The 20,104-nt window shown below is 43.0% G+C and overlaps 1 protein-coding gene and 1 long non-coding RNA gene across 5 annotated transcripts in view; one reads left to right on the top strand and one right to left on the bottom strand.

The window, feature by feature from the left end:
• Positions 1–20,104, top strand: part of ABCB9 (ATP binding cassette subfamily B member 9) — a 159,039-nt gene that overhangs the window by 121,448 nt on the left and 17,487 nt on the right. For all 4 annotated transcript variants that reach the window (XM_077293173.1, XM_077293175.1, XM_077293176.1 and 1 more), the window contains exons 6-8: positions 2,328–2,525; positions 3,143–3,271; positions 10,964–11,152. In XM_077293173.1, the coding sequence (XP_077149288.1) occupies positions 2,328–2,525; positions 3,143–3,271; positions 10,964–11,152 (516 nt within the window). The remainder of the gene's footprint in view (positions 1–2,327; positions 2,526–3,142; positions 3,272–10,963; positions 11,153–20,104) is intronic.
• The window catches only part of LOC143810886 (uncharacterized), a 29,510-nt gene continuing 9,645 nt past the window's right edge, over positions 240–20,104 (bottom strand). The window contains exon 3 of the long non-coding RNA XR_013223257.1: positions 240–1,630. This is a non-coding gene — a long non-coding RNA (uncharacterized LOC143810886). The remainder of the gene's footprint in view (positions 1,631–20,104) is intronic.

Here is a 20,104-nt window from a genome sequence, read left to right as displayed (position 1 = left end):
TATGTACATATGGAATTTTGGAAAATTGGAAATGCAATATTGCTATAGGAAAATTTTCAGTAAAAAGAAGGTACTTAGCATATAAATTGTCCAATGTAAATGAGCCCAACTGCAACGTCAAACAACACCATGAAGACCTCCAAAACAGTCAGCGACAAAGTTGTTGATAAGTACAAGCCAGGGTTCAGTTATAAAAATATATCCCAATCTCTGATGATCCCCCAGAGCACCAAATACATTATCAAATGGAAAGAACATAGTACCACAACATAACTACCAAGAGAGTTGCCCACCAAAACTCTTAGCTTGGGCAAGGATGCCATTAATCAGAGAGACCGTACAGAGACCAAAGGTAACCCTGAAAGGGATGTGTAGTGGCCGAGCAGAGACTGGAGTATCTGTCCATATAACCACAATAAGCCATACACTCCATAGAGGTGGCCTTTATAGAAAAGTGGGTAGAAAAAAACCCTTTGCTTACACACAAAAATTGTAAGGCTCGTTTTGAGTTTGGCAAAAGATGTGGATAACTCCCCAAATGTATGGAGGAAGGTACTGTGGTCAGATGAGACCAAGATTGAACTTTTTGGCCACCGAGGTAAACGTTATGCCTGGCACCAAACCAACACAACTCATCACCCCCAAGAACTCCATGCCCACAGTGAAACGTGGGACAGCATTATGCTGTGGGTATGGTTTTCGGCAGCAGGGACAAGGAAAATGGTCCAAGTCTAGGGGAGGATGGATGGTGGGAAATACAGGGACATTCTTGAGCAAAACCTGTTTCAGTCTGTCAGTGATTTGAGAGTGCGATTGAGGTTCACTTTCCAACAAGACAATGGCCCAAAGCATACTACTAAAGCAACACTCAGGTAGTTTATGGGGAAACGTGTAAATGTTTTGGAGTGGTCTAATCAAAGCCCAGACCTTAACCCAGTTGAGAATTTGTTCTCAGACTTGAAGATTGCTGTTCAACAGAGAAAACCATCTAACTTAAAGGAGCTGGAACAGTTTTGCCTTGAGAAAAGGAAAAAAAATCCCAGTGGCAAGATCTGGAAAGCTTGTACAGACTTAAGGTACCTTCACACTAAACAACTTTCCAACGAGAACGACAGCGTCCTGGATAGCGATCTCGTTGTGTTTGACACGCAGCAGCGATCTGGATCCCGCTGTGATATCGCTGGTCGGAGCTAGAAGTCCAGAACTTTATTTGGTCGTCAGATCGGCGTGTATCGTCGTGTTTGACAGCAAAAGCAACGATGCCTGCAATGTTTCTTCATGGAGCGAACAACCAGCGAGAACGATAAGTACGTCACTGGATCGCTCCTGCATCGTTCTGCTGTTGCCGGTGTCTGACGTCTCCTAGCGACCTAAACAGCGACGCTGCAGCGATCGGCTCGTTGTCTATATCGCTGCAGCGTCGCTTAATGTGACGGTACCTTTACTCAAAGCAACTTGTAGCTGTAAATGCATCAGACGGAGGCTCTACAAAGTGGTGACTTTAGGGAGGTGAATAGTTATGCACAGTGAAGATTTCAGTTATTTAGTCCTATGTGTTGTTTGCTTTATAATAAAAAGAAAACCAACTTCACAATTGTAGGCATATTCTTTACATGAACTGATGCAAACCCTGAAAAACACAATGAAATTCCAGGTTGTGAAGTAGGAAAACACAAGGGGGTGAATACTTTCTCAAGCCACTGTAGAAATCTATATTTTTTCAAGAAATCCAGATATACATTATAGTTGTATATATAACATTTTATGCCCAAATATCTGTAGCAACTCAATTAAAATATGAAAAAATGGACAACTAAGAATCCATGCTACTTAGTATACAATTCATTTAAAAAAAAAAAAATAATTAAAAAGCATAAATGAATGGGAAAATGAAAACAAGTAGTGACAGAACCAGAATATGTGGATCTAAGAACCATCTGTGCTATGTCATCTGACTTTATATGATCTTTTTTACTACTCATGTTGCCTCTTGATTCATGCATGCACAGCCTATTTCTGAATATGTTCTAGGACTATTTGGATATACAATTACATATGGCAAAAAGGTAAGTCTCTTATTACGCACTGGCAGCACCCCTCGGCCTCATTCTGGGTTTTGTCACGACTTGTTTACATTTGCCCATTAATTTATGCTTGTTAATGAATTTTTCAATAAAAAAATATTTTTATACTTCGTAGCATGGTTAGCACTCTTGGTTCAACATTTTTTTTTCACTGTGGAAATCTGTTCATGGATTTGGATCTGTCTCACACTAAGAAGTTTCATAGAAGTGTCCATCTTTTTTTTTTCTCTTTTCCCTTTAAAGAAACTTGCCAAAGAAGTTCAGACTGCTTTAGCGAAGGCCAACAGCACTGCAGAAGAAACAATTTCTGCAATAAAAACTGTCCGTAGCTTTGCCAATGAAGAGACAGAGGCTATTGTGTATAGTGAAAAACTGCAGCAAGTTTACTCCCTGTACAAAAAGGAAGCTATCGCTTATGCTTATTATGTGTGGTCCACTGGAGTAAGTATGTTCTTCTACGTCATGTACCTTATTAATCTGCATTGTATTGTCATAACCAGACTTGTTAACTCCATTAAGCAGTCATGTTTGTATGTATAAGGCTAGGGCTACACTGCAACTTTGGCTGCGAGAGACATCGCATTGTGCCACTGCTACATCTCGGTGCTGTAGAAGTGAATGTGTGAGCCCTCGCGGGCAGGGTCCTCTCTCCTCCTGTACCAGTTGTGACTTGCATTGTTCAAGATTATTGTACCTGTTTTTATTATGTATACCCCTCCTCACATGTAAAGCGCCATGGAATAAATGGCGCTATAATAATAAATAATAATAATGTAGTCACTTTGTGACATTTACACTACTGCATCAAGCAATTTACAAAAAAATCCTAACAAGTCTGATTTTTTTTTTTGCAATTTGCTGATCACAGTCGTGGTTGTGTAGGTGTTGCAGTGTGACCCCATTCAGTTCTATAGGGCTGCGGTGTAGCAGCGGCAACGAGCAAACTTCGGTAGTGTGAAGGTTGTCACGGCTAAAGTTGTCGGATAGCCCTAGCCTAAAGCAATATTTCTTCCGTTTGGACACATTTGTATAAATAATTTGTTCCTTTTTTCTTCTAGTTCACTCAGCTAGTTTTGCAGATTAGCATTCTGTACTATGGTGGACATCTTGTGATATCTGGACAAACTACAAGCGGTAACCTTATATCCTTTGTTATTTATGAATTTCTGCTGGGCGACTGCATGGAGGTAAGAACAGATTAGCTACCGCTGCAGGCGGACACATTACAGACTGTGCTGTACTCACTCTGTTATTTCTCTGTTCCAAAAATACATGATGGGGAAATATGAATTGTGGAATGGAAGATATTTAATAAAAAAATGATGATTAAGTGATTTAGATTTGAGGCAGGCAGTGAAAGTGTCTAATGTCTCTTAATATTTACAAGAGGTGTCTTAATATTATCATCAAAATTGTAAACCATTTTCTGATTCCAAAAAAAGGAGGCTTATTTAATGAGCAATACTGGTGTATTTCATTTTCTGGAAAGAAAAGTAAGGGTATGTGTCCACGTTCAGGAAACGCTGCGTGTTTGATGCTGCGCAGAGCCGCAGCGTCAAACACGCAGCGTCCAGATGTTCCAGCATAGTGGGGGGGATTTTATGAAATCCCGTCTCCACTATGCGTGGTAACACGCATCTGTCGGCCCTGCGATTCCGGACATGCTGCGCGTCTTTTAAGATCGCAGCATGTCCGTGTACCTTGTGGCGACGCTGCGCCGCCACAAGGTAAATCACAGGGCCCTATGTGTGGGGTGCGATGATGCCGGATGTGTGCAATGAACACATCCGGCATCATCGCGTCACAGAAGTGGGCGGGGCTTAGGGCGGAGTGGGTTTGCCGCTCCGTCCAAACCGCCGGCCATCCTGAAAGTGGACACATACCCTAATTGTTTTCATAATTAGAAGTTATACAAGTATTGCGCCTGGTTGTCCATCTCATGAATACAGGCAGATTTTCATCCACTGTAGGTAAAAAGTAAAGGTTTCCAAGGAATTACAGCAAGCAGTGATTTTGAAAACCACCACAAATTGATACAGAATAATCATCTTTAGGACTCATACTCATTTGTGAGAAAAGCGTCCAAGTGCAATCCGATAAAAAATTGGATTGCACTCTAAGGCTACTTTCACACACAGCATATTTGCTGCGTATTTTTATGCGCGCGTATTTTGCTGCTGCTTTACCTGCGTTTTTTTAAAAAGGGAAAAAACGCAGCTGCTTTCACACACTGCGTTTTTTGCTGCGTTTTTTGCAGCTGCGTTTTTTTCAGCATTGTGTACTGAAAATAAAGTTTGTTTGAAAAAAAAAAAAAAGGGGGAAAAAAAAAGAGTCATTGAGGTCATTTCCTGTCTTTATGACTCGGAATACAATACACACTGGAGTTAACATCATGTCGATTCTGCCAGCTGCAATGGCCTTGAGCCAAAGACGCCTCAGCAAGCGGAACAGACATCAGCTGGGTTTTACTAACCCCACTGTCACTAACCCCAGGTTACTAGGGCAGGCGTCAGTCAGACGCCCCCCCTCGTAACCCTGTACGGTAAAAGTAAATAAAGACAGACACAGAAAAAATATTTTAATCAAAATAAACAGGCAAGAAGTCTTTATTTGATTCTAATTTAACTCCATCATAGTTACCTGCATCCGTAGCATCCCCGACTCTGCTTCTTCAGTTCACGGGGCTGAGAAATCAAATTCATGACTTCTCAGCCCCGTGACAGACCTGGAATGAGCTTCCAGCGCCTGCGATCAGCTGACTATCAGCTGACCGGCCGGGACATCAGCTGGTTTGTCGGTATACCGATCAATCACATGAACGGCCGGGACATCACCTGATTGGTCCAATCAGCTGATGTCCCGGCCCGTTCAGTTGATTGATAGGGATACCCACAAACCACCCGATGTCCCGGCCGGTCAGCGAGACAATCAGCTGATCTGCCAGACGCTGGAAGCCGCGGAGGGGACCGGACGCCTCATCCATCCATGGGATAGGTGAGCATCCATTTTTTTTGCTTTCTGTATGTAGTGCAGACATGCTGCCACTACATACAGTGCACGGGGGACACACACGGCACACGCACAGGGGGCACACACACGGGGGATACTTACCGTCTCGATCAGCAGCCCCACGTTTATGCTCATTCTGTTGAAGGACTCCATGCTGCTTCACTGGGGGGCGGGGGCTTCCCTCTTCCTGTCCGACGTCACGTCCGGTCCTGGGTGTCAACCCCTCCGTACAAAGACGCCGACACCCAGGACAAAGGCGCTGTGTGTGGACGGTAATATGGGGCCCTATGGGGATACGCAGACACGCCGCTGCGTAAAGAATTGACATGTCAATTCTTTTTACGCCGGCGTGTTTGCAGACAAAAGCGCCGCGTTTTTTTGCGGTGTGTCTGAACGGCAAAGTGAATTTCTCATTCACTTTGCCGGCAGACGAAAATGACATTGCGCATTTTTGAAAAGCGCCCGCAAAATAGCACTCAAAAATGCGCTATGTCTGAAAGGAGCCTAACCAATGTTATTCACTGGGTTAGATCTCCTCTGTGATTTTTTTTCTCAGCTAAAATGATACTGACAAAAAAAAATAAATCACAGCTTGTTGCGATTTGCTGGGTCTCTCAGACGAGACTCGTCAATGCAAGTCAATGAGTGCGAGCAAAAAATTGCATAGCAGTCTGACCATGCGAGTGCTGTCCAATTTTTACACACGGATCTCCTTTGAAAAGCCGGCAATTCATCTGCCGTGTACAGTAAAATCACATCAGGACCCAACAGGAAAGAATAGATAGATTACATACAGTATATACACAGAATAGATAGATATATAGATGCCAGTGACATATACAATTAGAACAGTGTGTGTGCAGCTCACTGTACATATATTTCATTATTAAAAGATTATTTTTATGAAAAAATGGCGTGGACTCCCATGTAATTTTCTTAACCAGTAGAGGGAAAGCCGACGGCTGGGGGCAGATGTTTATAGCTTGGGAAGGGGGCAATACCCATGGAGCTTCCCAGGCTACTAATATCAGCTCACTGCTGTATATTTAGCCCTTACTGGTTATTAAAATAGGGGACCCCCCAAAAAAGATGTATAATTAATAACCAGAAAAGGCTAGGCTGATATTAATAGCCTAGGAAGGGGCCATGGATATTGCCCCCCAGGTTAAAAACATCACCGCTCAGCTGCCCCAGAAAAAGTGCATCTATAAGGTGTGCCAATTCTGACACTTAGCCTCGCTCTTCCCATTTGCCCTAATAAATACCAACCACCAGAGTTAGAGACCAAATACCAAGAAATTAATGGCACGGATATAAATTTAAAAATTACTTTATTTAAACTGGTAATAACATATTTTATGTGCACATGTTGGATAACATAAAAACAATGTAATAGGTGACATATATACAAATTAATCACCAATATATAAAAACCAAGATAGGCATAGGGTGTGCCATATAAGGAAGGGTTAATCTCAGGGCTCTCATAAAAGACTATGAATTACTGTGTATCACAGGTGATAAATAAAAGAATAGTGTATAAATAGGAAATAAAATATTAAAGTATATTGCCCACAGTACAAAACGTGGGCTTAATAATACTTTGTGCAAACTGTGCTAGGTGCAGTGTGCAAGGAAAGATCAAATTAAAGTGCTAAGTGCAAGAATCCAATAGTCAGGAAGTATATGGGAGTACCTGTAGGATTCTAAATCCGAAACGTGCGTTGGGGTGCGCATCGTTTGGATCTGGTGACGCCATAAAAGGTACAGGTACTCCCATATACTTCCTGACTATTGGATTCTTGCACTTAGCACTTTAATTTGATCTTTCCTTGCACACTGCACCTAGCACAGTTTGCACAAAGTATTATTAAGCCCACGTTTTGTACTGTGGGCAATATACTTTAATATTTTATTTCCTATTTATACACTATTCTTTTATTTATCACCTGTGATACACAGTAATTCATAGTCTTTTATGAGAGCCCTGAGATTAACCCTTCCTTATATGGCACACCCTATGCCTATATTGGTTTTTATATATTGGTGATTAATTTGTATATATGTCACCTATTACATTGTTTTTATGTTATCCAACATGTGCACATAAAATATGTTATTACCAGTTTAAATAAAGTAATTTTTAAATCTATATCCGTGCCATTAATTTCTTGGTATTTGGTCTCTAACTCTGGTGGTTGGTATTCGTTAGTTATGTGAGTGGTCCCCACTCAATTTATTTGTTATCACTGAGGTTCACCAAATAAATTCCTTTACACATTTATATGTATATATGTAATAACATATAGAATTTTTTCATTCCTTAAGTGCTAACAAAATTTCTTGCCATTTGCCCTAATGTGGTGGCAAGTAGGGTAATAGTTGAGGGGGTTGATGTCACCTGTCTGACTTCACCGCGAGCGTGAGAAAGTTCTCACTCTTTCGGTGCCGTCAGAAAGGTCCTGGTTCACAGCCAATGAACTCACTTCACCTGACATCAGCACGAGTGCCGTGGGAACATTTCTAACGGTGCTAGAGCGGATGTCACTGCGAGCATGAGACACTGAGCAGCGGTAGCAAACGCTGCTCAGTGTCTGCTGGATGTCAGGCTGTATAGTCACATCATGCAACCATGCAGTCTGCCATTTAGCTGTAGCAGAGCTAGACCCGTTGTGGGACAAATGGATTATCATCTTCTCTGCGGACAGGTGAGGAATATTGTTGTTTGATATATTCATTTTCTTGCAGGGGACAATGGCGTCACTGGAATAGGCGATGCAGTGAGTATAGTTTAATTAAGATATATTATGATTAAGCGCCAGAATTGGAACATCTTATAGATGTGTCTTTTCTGGGACAGCTGAGAGCTGATGTTTTTAGCCTGGGGGGCCAGTATCCATGGCACCTTCCTAGGTTATTACTATCAGCCCACAGCTGTCCGCTAGCCTTTGCTGGTTTTTAATTACGCCAACTTCATTTTTTTTGGGGGGTCCCCCATTTTTTGTAACCAGTAAAGGCTTAGTAAACAGCAGTAAATAACCTGGGAAACTCCATAGGTATTACCCTCTTCCCAGACTATAAACATCTGCCCCCAGCCGTCGGCTTTCCCTCTGCTGGTTAAGAAAATTATGCGGGAGCCAAGGCCATTTTTTTTTTTCTGAAAAATAATCTTATAATAATTAAATACATGTACAGTAAGCTGCACACACCCTGTACTAATTGTATATGCCACTCACATCTATATATCTATCTATTCTATGTGTATATACTGTATGTAATCCATCTATTCTATCCTGTCGGGTCCTGCTGAGATTTTACCGAATGCGGCTGCTGAATTTCCAGCTTTCTTTCTATCCATCTATCTATCGATCTATCTATCTATCTATCTATCTATCTATCTATCTATCTATCTATCTATCTATCTATCTATGTGTTTCTAAGAATATTTCCTTTGAAAACTATGTGTAAACGACATAGAGAATTGGTCTATGTAAAAGCTCATGTTAAAATCGCATTGCAATCAAATAGCAATCGCACTACATTCGGATGTAAATCAAATGCTAGGTGTGAAAAATCGGATTATACTCGCATGACATTCGTCCGTTTTTTCGATCCTGATATCGGAACTTTTTTTTTTTTCACACATATGGGTATGAGCCCTTATTTGTAGAAACCATAATACCGCTGGGGTTTTGTGACATTATGGTGTATGATTATGTGACCTTTTTAGCACATTTTATTCTATTATCCATGAGGCAGTATGAACTAAAAACATCAGTTCTTGGATATTAGCTCTTTTATTTTTTTACGGCAGTGACAGACCAATCATCTTCTTTTTGTTTGACCATTACAATGCTGTTGTACATTACAGGGGGCTTACAGCCAGTGCAGTGGGAGCCCAGAATTTGTGCCTCTGTGATAAATATGATGCACTATTAACCCCTTCCAGACCTGTGACCGCGTATGCGTCATGAATGTCGGTGCCAATCCGACATTTGACGCATATGCTGCGTCACAGAATGATCACGTTCCTGCAGGTCAGGTGAAAGGGTTAACTGTAATTTCAGCCGACCTGCAGGGGGAGTGGTACTTCAGCCCAGGGGGGTGGCTTCGCCCCCCCCCCCCCCCCGTGGCTGCGATTACTCTGATTGGCTGTTGAAAGTGACTGTTTCACTTTCAATCAGAGCAATCATAATATTTCATCAATGAAAATTGGTGAAATATTATAATCCAGCCATGGCCGATGCTGCAATATCATCGGCCATGACTGGAGACCACGATCTGCCACCGCCACCGATCTCCTCCCTCCGTCCTGTTCTTTACTGTCCTCCACTCCCCTCCCCCCCCCCCGTGCTCCGATCACACCCCCGTGCTCCGATTCCACCCCCCATACTTACCGAGCTCTGGTGTCCTTCCCGGTGTCTGTCTGTCTTCTCCATAGGTGCCACCATCTTCCAAAATTGCGGGCGCATGCGCAGTGCGCCCGCCGAATCTGCCTACCGGCAGATTCATTCCAGGTACATTTTGATCACTGTGATAGGTTCTATCACAGTGATCAAAATAAAGGGGGGGTTTATTTACTATTTTTTTTATCACCCCCATAGGTAGGGACAATAATAAAATAAAGAAAATATATGTACTTTTATTTTTTTCACTAGGGTTAGGGTTAGAACTAGGGTTAGGGTTGCAATTAGGGTTAGGGTTAGAATTAGGCTATTTGCACACGGTGCGGATTCGTAGCAGTCTTCCATCACGTTTACAAAACCCATCCCTCTTCACAAAAAGCATACAGTCCAGGTGACAAGAGTGCACAGCTCCCGCCTGACATGCACACAGGGCAGCGTATGGATTGAATGCAAAGCATAAGTTTCATAGTCTTTTCTTTTTATTGAATCCATAGTTCGCTCTGTGTGCACAATCAGATATGTGCTGTGCACTCCTATCTGCTGAGCTGTGCACTTCTCTGGAAAGGATTTGGCTAGGTGTCTTTGATCAATCTGTGGGGTCTCAGGATCTGGACTCTCACCAATCTTCTTGTAATTATAAGGGCACTCTAATATGAAACAATATAAATATAAAGGTTTATTTGATCTTAATGAGAGTGTCCATGACTTTTATATTGATGGTTTATTCATAGGAGAGGTCATCAATATCTGTACAGTGGCGGTGCGACACTCGGCATCATTGCCGGTCAGCTGTTCCTGGTGCCGGTAACTAGATGTGCTGAGTTGCAAAGCTGCACGTCACAGCTCCCTCACTGCACATCTTCCCTCTATTTGAATCTTTGAATCAATATAGGGGCGGATGTACAGTACTCGGCTACGGCCACTATGTAATTGACAGAACTGTTCTGTGCAGCTCTGTAGCACAGCACACCTGGAGGCTACCGGCACTGGGAACAGCTGTCTGGCGGGTGCTGCCAGCTGTGGCACTCACAACTATCAGATATTGTTGACTAGTGATGAGCGAACGTGCTCGTGTTGTAACTGAATGTTTTCAGCGTGGTCGAAAAATGTTTGTGTCCCTGAGGCTGCTTATCTGGTCGACAGCCGCAACACATGCAGGAATTGCCTGTTTGTTAGGCAATCCCTTCATGTGTTGTAGCTGTCGAGCAGCCACTAGACATGTGGGTGCGGTGACTCAAACACATTATTCGAGAATGCCGAAGTCACTCAGTTAGCACCCGAGCGTGCTCGGTTAATGCCATATCCGAGCGCATTTGCTCATCACTATTGATGACCTATACCAGAGATAGGTCATCAATGTCAAAGTCCTGGACAACCCATTTATGTGTTAAAGATTGCTGCAAGTGGGACAACACTTTTTTTGGAGAGAAGAAAATTAAGACATTCATAATTTATGTATTGCAGTCAATTGGATCAGTTTATGGCGGATTAATGCAAGGTGTCGGTGCTGCAGAGAAAGTGTTTGAGTTCATAGATCGTAAACCAAAAATGGTTAATGATGGAACCTTTGCTCCTGAGCATTTAGAAGGGAAAGTAGAGTTCAGAAATGTCACTTTTGCATATCCTACCCGACCAGCAGCCCAAGTCCTAAAGGTAAGTCAGACAGTGCTGTACAAGAACATATTCTGCTTTAGGTTACAGAAATTCTGCTTTTATTGCAGATGTATCAATACTGTCCCAATCCACTGCAAACAAGATTCCCAATAATTTCAATAGGACAACACACCTATAGTGTACTTTTTTTTCTTGAATCATGTCAATATTTGTCATGTTGTCCCAAATACATTTCAATGGCAAATTTTGTAAGTGGAAAATAAAAATGCCTAAATGGATATGCACACAACGTCTTTTTCAGTTCGCTCAAGAGCTTGTGAAAGAGTGCTGAAGGAATGATGCACCGTCAAAATGACTTGCTATTCGTATGTTCTTTAGAACTTCTTTTAATCACTTCAGGTTTTCAAGGATGTGAAGTGGTTAAAATATGTGACCAATTAATTTGAAAGCCACTCCATTGTTTATATCAAAATGTAAAAAAAAAAATGTAATTGCCAAAAGCAATCAAAAAGATGCCAGACAAAGATGCTTCAGTATAGGACACGATGGCGTGTCCTAACGCAACTTCCTGGCAAAACTAGGCTGGGATGTTGGTGTCTTTTTTTTTTAAGCAGTTGTTCACAATGGCAAGAAAATGTATATTTACAGTAGGTGTGTCTGAGGTACTAATAGCAGAGGTGTCAAACTGCATTCCTCGAGGGCCGCCAACAGGTCATGTTTTCAGGATTTCCTTAGAATTCCACAAGGTGCTGGAATCATTCTGTGCAGGTGATTAAATTATCACCTGTGCAATACAAGGAAATCCTGAAAACATGACCTGTTGGCGGCCCTCGAGGAATGCAGTTTGACACCTCTGCTAATAGCATATTTTATTTTTGTTATTCAAGTCCTTTGAGAGAATTTTAAAAAAGACATTCATAGACATGCTAGATTTAAAGGTAAGGTACCGCGTTTGTAGATCATTAATAAATCACTGTAATGTAGCATAACATGCTGCTATAACCAAGTTTTAAATGCATGTGAAACAGATTTCGTGTGTTATATGTGTTTAAGGAAGGAACTGGGGGCTGACATCTTGGTTTCACAGCAGTTCACGACACTAACAGTGTCATTTTACAGCACCCCATGGACATAGGAGATAATAGACCGGCGCTGACCCTATCTTTAACATTGGAGAGGCGTTAGCAGTGAGCCTCTGTGGGCTGCACAACTCACTGCTGTAGGTGTGACTAGCTGCCCTTTTATTATAGCCCAGTGCTCTCTGCCAAGCTCCACTTACTCTCTATCACAGGAGCTCCATTCACTCCATTAACCCCTTCCCGACATTTGACGTACTATCCCGTCGAGGTGGGGTGGGCCCGTATGACCGCCGACGGGATAGTACGTCATCACCGATCAGCGGCGCTCACGGGGGGAGCGCGGCCGATCGCGGCCGGGTGTCAGCTGCATATCGCAGCTGACATCCGGCACTATGTGCCAGGAGCGGTCACGGACCGCCCCCGGCACATTAACCCCCGGCACACCGCGATCAAACATGATCGCAGTGTACCGGCGGTATAGGGAAGCATCGCGCAGGGAGGGGGCTCCCTGCGGGCTTCCCTGAGTCCCCCGGAGCAACGCGATGTGATCGCGTTGCTGCGAGGGTCTCCTACCTCCTTCCTGGCTGCAGGTCCCGGATCCAAGATGGCCGCGGCATCCGGGTCCTGCAGGGAAGGAGGTGGCTTACCGAGTGTCTGCTCAGAGCAGACACTTGGTAAGCCTGCAGCCCTGCACAGCAGATCGTCGATCTGGCAGAGTGCTGTGCACACTGCCAGATCAATGATCTGTGATGTCCCCCCCTGGGACAAAGTAAAAAAGTTAAAAAAAAATTTTTCCACATGTGTAAAAAAAAAAAAAAAAAAATCCTAAATAAATAATAATAAAAAAAAATATATTATTCCCATAAATACATTTCTTTATCTAAATAAAAAAAACAAAACAATAAAAGTACACATATTTAGTATCGCCGCGTCCGTAACGACCCAACCTATAAAACTGCCCCACTAGTTAACCCCTTCAGTAAACACCGTAAGAAAAAAAAAAAAAAAACGAGGCAAAAAACAACGCTTTATTACCATACCGCCGAACAAAAAGTGGAATAACACGCGATCAAAAAGACTGATATAAATATCCATGGTACCGCTGAAAACGTCATCTTGTCCCGCAAAAAACAAGCCGCCATACAACATTATCAGCAAAAAAATAAAAAAGTTATAGTCCTGAGAATAAAGCGATACGAAAATAATTATTTTTTCTATATTTTAGTTTTTATCGTATAAAAGCGCCAAAACATAAAAAAATGATATAAATGAGATATCGCTGTAATCGTACTGACCCGAAGAATAAAACTGCTTTATCAATTTTACCAAACGCGGAACGGTATAAACGCCTCCCCCAAAAGAAATTCATGAATAGCTGGTTTTTGGTCATTCTGCCTCACAAAAATCGGAATAAAAAGCGATCAAAAACGGTCACGTGTCCGAAAATGTTACCAATAAAAACGTCAACTCGTCCCGCAAAAAACAAGACCTCACATGACTCTGTGGAGCAAAATGTGGAAAAATTATAGGTCTCAAAATGTGGAGACGCAAAAACTTTTTTGCTATAAAAAGCGTCGCTGGTTTCACACTTGCGTTTTTGTCTGCAGCGTTTTTTGCACAAAAAAACGCATGCGTTTTTTCCCTATATTTAACATTGAAAACGCATGCGGTTTTTTTGTACGCGTTTGGTCGCGTTTTCAAACGCATGCGTTTTTTTTCTGCATGCGTTCATTTTCAGAAATACAACCTGCAGTATTTTCTTGCGTTTTTAAGCACATGCGTTTGTTTGCGTTAAAAACGCATGCATTTAAACACACTGAAAAGCCACCCACCACCATCAAGGTGATAAAAGGATCCAAACCCTAACCCTAACTCTACCCCTAACCTCACCCCTAACCGTTTAATGAACATTTTCTGACAGTCATAGTGCCACGTATTTCAGTGCCACGTATTTCAGTGCCACGTATTTCAGTGCCACGTGTTTCAGTGCCACGTATTTCAGTGCCACGTATCACATATTTCAGTGCCACGTATCACGTATTTCAGTGCCACGTATCACGTATTTCAGTGCCACATATTTTAGTACCACGTATTTCAGTGCCACGTATTTCAGTGCCACGTATTTCAGTGCCACGTATTTCAGTGCCACGTATTTCAGTGCCACGTATTTCAGTGCCACGTATCACGTATTTCAGTGCCACGTGTTTCAGTGCCACGTATTTAAGTGCCACGTATCACGTATTTCAGTGCCACGTATTTCAGTGCCACGTATTTCAGTGCCACGTATCACGTATTTCAGTGCCACGTATTTCAGTGCCACGTATTTCAGTGCCACGTATTTCAGTGCCACGTATTTCAGTGCCACGTATCAGTGCCACGTATCACATATTTCAGTGCCACGTATTTCAGTGCCACGTATTTCAGTGCCACGTATTTCAGTGCCACGTATTTCAGTGCCACGTATTTCAGTGCCACGTATCACGTATTTCAGTGCCACGTGTTTCAGTGCCACGTATTTAAGTGCCACGTATCACGTATTTCAGTGCCACGTATTTCAGTGCCACGTATTTCAGTGCCACGTATTTCAGTGCCACGTATTTCAGTGCCACGTATTTCAGTGCCACGTATTTCAGTCACGTTTAGGGTTAGGGTTAGGGGTAGGGTTAGGGTTAGGGCTAGGGTTGGAGGTAAAGTTAGGGTTGGGGCTAAAGTTAGGGTTGGGGCTAAAGTTAGGGTTAGGGTTTGGATTACATTTACGTTTGGATTAGGGTTGGGATTAGAATTATGGGTGTGTCAGGGCTAGGGGTGTGGTTAGGGTTACCGTTGGGATTAGGGTTAGGGGTGTGTTTGGGTTAGGGTTTCAGGTAGAATTGGGGAGTTTCCACTGTCCAGGCACATCAGGGGCTCTACAAGCGCGACATGGCGTCCAATCTCAATTCCAGCCAATTCTGCGTTGAAAAAGTAAAACAGTGCTCCTTCCCTTCCGAGCTCTCCCGTGCGCCCAAAAAGGGGTTTACCCCAACATATGTGTTATCAGCGTACTCGGGACAAATTGAACAACAACTTCTGGGGTCCAAGTTCTCTTGTTATCCTTAGGAAAATAAAAATTTGGGGGGCTAAAAATCATTTTTGTGGGAAAAAAAAGATGTTTTATTTTCACGGCTCTGCGTTATAAACTGTAGTGAAACACTTGGGGGTTCAAAGTTCTCACAACACATCTAGATAAGTTCCTTGGGAGGTCTAGTTTCCAATATGGGGTCACTTGTGGGGGGTTTGTACTGTTTGGGTACATCAGGGGCTCTGCAAATGCAACGTGACGCCTGCAGACCAATCCATTTAAGGCTGCATTCCAAATGGCGCTCCTTCCCTTCCGAGCTCTGTCATGCACCCAAACAGTGGTTCCCCCCCACATATGGGGTATCAGCGTACTCAGGACAAATTGGACAACAACTTTTGGGGTCTAATTTATCCTGTTACCCTTGTGAAAATACAAAACTGGGGGCTAAAAAATCATTTTTGTGAAAAAAAAAAAGAATTTTTATTTTCACGGCTTTGCGCTATAAACTTTAGTGAAACACTTGGGGGTTCAAAGTTCTCAAAACACATCTAGATAAGTTCTTTGGGAGGTCTAGTTTCCAATATGGGGTCACTTGTGGGGGGTTTGTACTGTTTGGGTACATCAGGGGCTCTGCAAATGCAACGTGACGGCTGCTGACCAATCCATTTAAGTCTGCATTCCAAATGGCGCTCCTTCCCTTCCGAGCTCTGTCATGCGCCCAAACAGTGGTTCCCCCCCACATATGGGGTATCAGCGTACTCAGGACAAATTGGAAAACAAATTTTGGGGTCCAATTTATTCTGTTACCCTTGTAAAAATACAAAGCTGGGTGCTAAAAAATCATTTTTGAGAAAAAAAATAAAAATTATTTTCATGGCTCTGCGTTATAATCTGTAGTGAAACACTTGGGGGTTCAAAGCTCTCAAAACACATCTAGATAAGTTCCTTAGGGGGTCTACTTTCCAAAATGGTGTCACTTGTAGGGAGTTTCAATGTTTAGGCACATCAGGGGCTCTCCAAACGCAACATGGCGTCCCATCTCAATTCCAGTCAATTTTGCATTGAAAAGTCAAATGGCGCTCCTTCCCTTCCAAGCTCTGCCATGCGCCCAAACAATGGTTTACACCCACATATGGGGTATCAGCGTACTCAGGACAAATTGCACAACATTTTTTGGGGTCCAATTTCTTCTCTTACCCTTGGGAAAATAAAAAATTGGGGGCGAAAATATCATTTTTGTGAAAAAATATGATTTTTTATTTTTACGGCTCTGCATTATAAACTTCTGTGAAGCACTTGGTGGGTCAAAGTGCTCACCACACATCTAGATAAGTTCCTTAGGGGGTCTACTTTCCAAAATGGTGTCACTTGTAGGGAGTTTCAATGTTTAGGCACATCAGGGGCTCTCCAAACGCAACATGGCGTCCCATCTCAATTCCAGTCAATTTTGCATTGAAAAGTCAAATGGCGCTCCTTCCCTTCCAAGCTCTGCCATGCGCCCAAACAATGGTTTACACCCACATATGGGGTATCAGCGTACTCAGGACAAATTGCACAACATTTTTTGGGGTCCAATTTCTTCTCTTACCCTTGGGAAAATAAAAAATTGGGGGCGAAAAGATCATTTTTGTGAAAAAATATGATTTTTTATTTTTACGGCTCTGCATTATAAACTTCTGTGAAGCACTTGGTGGGTCAAAGTGCTCACCACACATCAAGATAAGTTCCTTAGGGGGTCTACTTTCCAAAATGGTGTCACTTGTAGGGGGTTTCAGTGTTTAGGCACATCAGGGGCTCTCCAAACGCAACATGGCGTCCCATCTCAATTCCAGTCAATTTTGCATTGAAAAGTCAAATGGCGCTCCTTCCCTTCCAAGCTCTGCCATGCGCCCAAACAATGGTTTACACCCACATATGGGGTATCAGCGTACTCAGGACAAATTGCACAACATTTTTTGGGGTCCAATTTCTTCTCTTACCCTTGGGAAAATAAAAAATTGGGGGCAAAAAGATCATTTTTGTGAAAAAATATGATTTTTTATTTTTACGGCTCTGCATTATAAACTTCTGTGAAGCACTTGGTGGGTCAAAGTGCTCACCACACATCTAGATAAGTTCCTTAGGGGGTCTACTTTCCAAAATGGTGTCACTTGTAGGGAGTTTCAATGTTTAGGCACATCAGGGGCTCTCCAAACGCAACATGACGTCCCATCTCAATTCCAGTCAATTTTTCATTGAAAAGTCAAATGGCGCTCCTTCCCTTCCAAGCTCTGCCATGCGCCCAAACAATGGTTTACACCCACATATGGGGTATCATCGTACTCAGGACAAATTGCACAACATTTTTTGGGGTCCAATTTCTTCTCTTACCCTTGGGAAAATAAAAAATTGGGGGCAAAAAGATCATTTTTGTGAAAAAATATGATTTTTTATTTTTACGGCTCTGCATTATAAACTTCTGTGAAGCACTTGGTGGGTCAAAGTGCTCACCACACATCAAGATAAGTTCCTTAGGGGGTCTACTTTCCAAAATGGTGTCACTTGTAGGGGGTTTCAGTGTTTAGGCACATCAGGGGCTCTCCAAACGCAACATGGCGTCCCATCTCAATTCCAGTCAATTTTGCATTGAAAAGTCAAATGGCGCTCCTTTCCTTCCGAGCTCTGCCATACGCCCAAACAGTGGTTTACCCTCACATATGGGGTATCAGCGTACTCAGGACAAATTGTACAACAACTTTGGGGGTCCATTTTCTCCTGTTACCCTTGGTAAAATAAAACAAATTGGAGCTGAAATAAATTGTGTGTGAAAAAAAGTTAAATGCTCATTTTTATTTAAACATTCAAAAAATTCCTGTGAAACACCTGAAGGGTTAATAAACTTCTTGAATGTGGTTTTGAGCACCTTGAGGGGTGCAGTTTTTAGAATGGTGTCACACTTGAGTATTTTCTATCATATAGACCCCTCAAAATGACTTCAAATGAGATGTGGTCCCTAAAAAAAAATGGTGTTGTAAAAATGAGAAATTGCTGGTCAACTTTTAACCCTTATAACTCCGTCACAAAAAAAAATTTTGGTTCCAAAATTGTACTGATGTAAAGTAGACATGTGGGAAATGTTACTTATTAAGTATTTTGCGTGACATATGTCTGTGATTTAAGGGCATAAAAATTCAAAGTTGGAAAATTGCGAAATTTTCAAAATTTTCGCCAAATATTCGTTTTTTTCACAAATAAATGCAAGTTATATCGAATAAATTTTACCACTAACATGAAGTACAATATGTCACGAGAAAACAATGTCAGAATCGCCAAGATCCGTCAAAGCGTTCCAGAGTTATAGCCTCATAAAGGGACAGTGGTCAGAATTGTAAAAATTGGCCCGGTCATTAACGTGCAAACCACCCTTGGGGGTGAAGGGGTTAAGCTGCATTCACAGCCTGCAGAGAGAGGTGACACCTGACACCTCTCTCAGCCATACAATGTATCTCTCCCCTCCCTCCACAATGCCTGGCCATTCACTGCAGACCTGGAGCTCCTTCTTATCTTACTGAGGGATGAGTCACAGACAGCTCTGCACAGACAATGCTGCTCCATACATAAACACCACATAAACTATGTAAGGCCGGTTTCACACGTCAGTGGCTCCGGTACGTGAGGTGACAGTTTCCTCACGTACAAGAGACACTGACACACGTAGACCCATAAAAATCAATGCATCTGTTCAGATGTCATTGATTTTTTGCGGACCGTGTCTCCGTGTGCCAAACACGGAGACATGTCAGTGTTCGTGGGAGCGCACGTATTACACGGACCCATTAAAGTCAATGGGTCCGTGTAAAACACGGACCTCACACGGACGTTCTCCGTCTGGGGTCCGTGTGCGTGCAGGAGACAGCGCTACAGTAAGCGCTGTCCCCCCCACATGGTGCTGAAGCCGCGATTCATATGTTCCCTGCAGCAGCGTTTGCTGCAGAGAAAATATGAATAATAGTGTTTAAAATAAAGATTTATGTGTCCGCAGCCCCCCCACCCCCTGTGCGCCCCCCCGCTGTTCAGAAAATACTCACCCACTCCCACGTTGGCTGTCACTCCTTCCTCTCTGCCCCGCGCCTCCTACTGTATGCGGTCACGTGGGGCCGCTCATTTACAATCATGAATAGTCGGCTCCGCCCCTATGGGAGGTGGAGCCACATATTCATGACTGTAAATGATCGGCCCCACGTGACCGCATACACTAGAAGCCGCGGCCAGACCAGGAAGCAGCGAGGGAGGCGGGTAAGTATTTTCTGAACAGCGGGGGGGGGGGGCGGCGGACACATAGATCTTTATTTTAAACACTATTATTCATATTTTCTCTGCAGCAAACGCTGCTGCAGGGAACATATGAATCGCGGCTTCAGCACGATGCAGGGTACCACACGCGTGGGTACCACACGCTCCGTGTGGTACCCACTCGCCATACGGGCGGCACACGTGTGCCGCACGTATGGCCTACGTGAGTTCACAGGCACACGGACACGGATAACTCCGGTACCGATTTATTCCGGTACCGGAATTATCTGGACGTGTGGGACAGCCCTAACTGTGTTTCTGATGCAGTAACTGCTGGTGATAGCAGATCACAGGTCAGTCATACACAAAATGGCTCTGCCCTGTGATGCTGCTCTTCATTCTGCCCCAGGGATATTAGACCACCCAAAAGGGGAGGGAAATGCTGATGTCAGCAGTTACTGCCCAGATTTTCCAGCTAACAGTAAAGCTGGTAAGTCTTACTATAGCTGCTTGAGGTCTAAAACGGAAAATGCTCCCCCTAGTGGTCAATATATATATTTGTAAGAAAATATATAATATTTT

Source organism: Ranitomeya variabilis, chromosome 1, assembly GCF_051348905.1.
Source record: "Ranitomeya variabilis isolate aRanVar5 chromosome 1, aRanVar5.hap1, whole genome shotgun sequence".
Taxonomy (NCBI): domain Eukaryota; kingdom Metazoa; phylum Chordata; class Amphibia; order Anura; family Dendrobatidae; genus Ranitomeya; species Ranitomeya variabilis.
The sequence above is the reverse complement of the archived record's forward strand: the minus strand, read 5'-3'. Positions and strand labels throughout refer to the sequence as shown.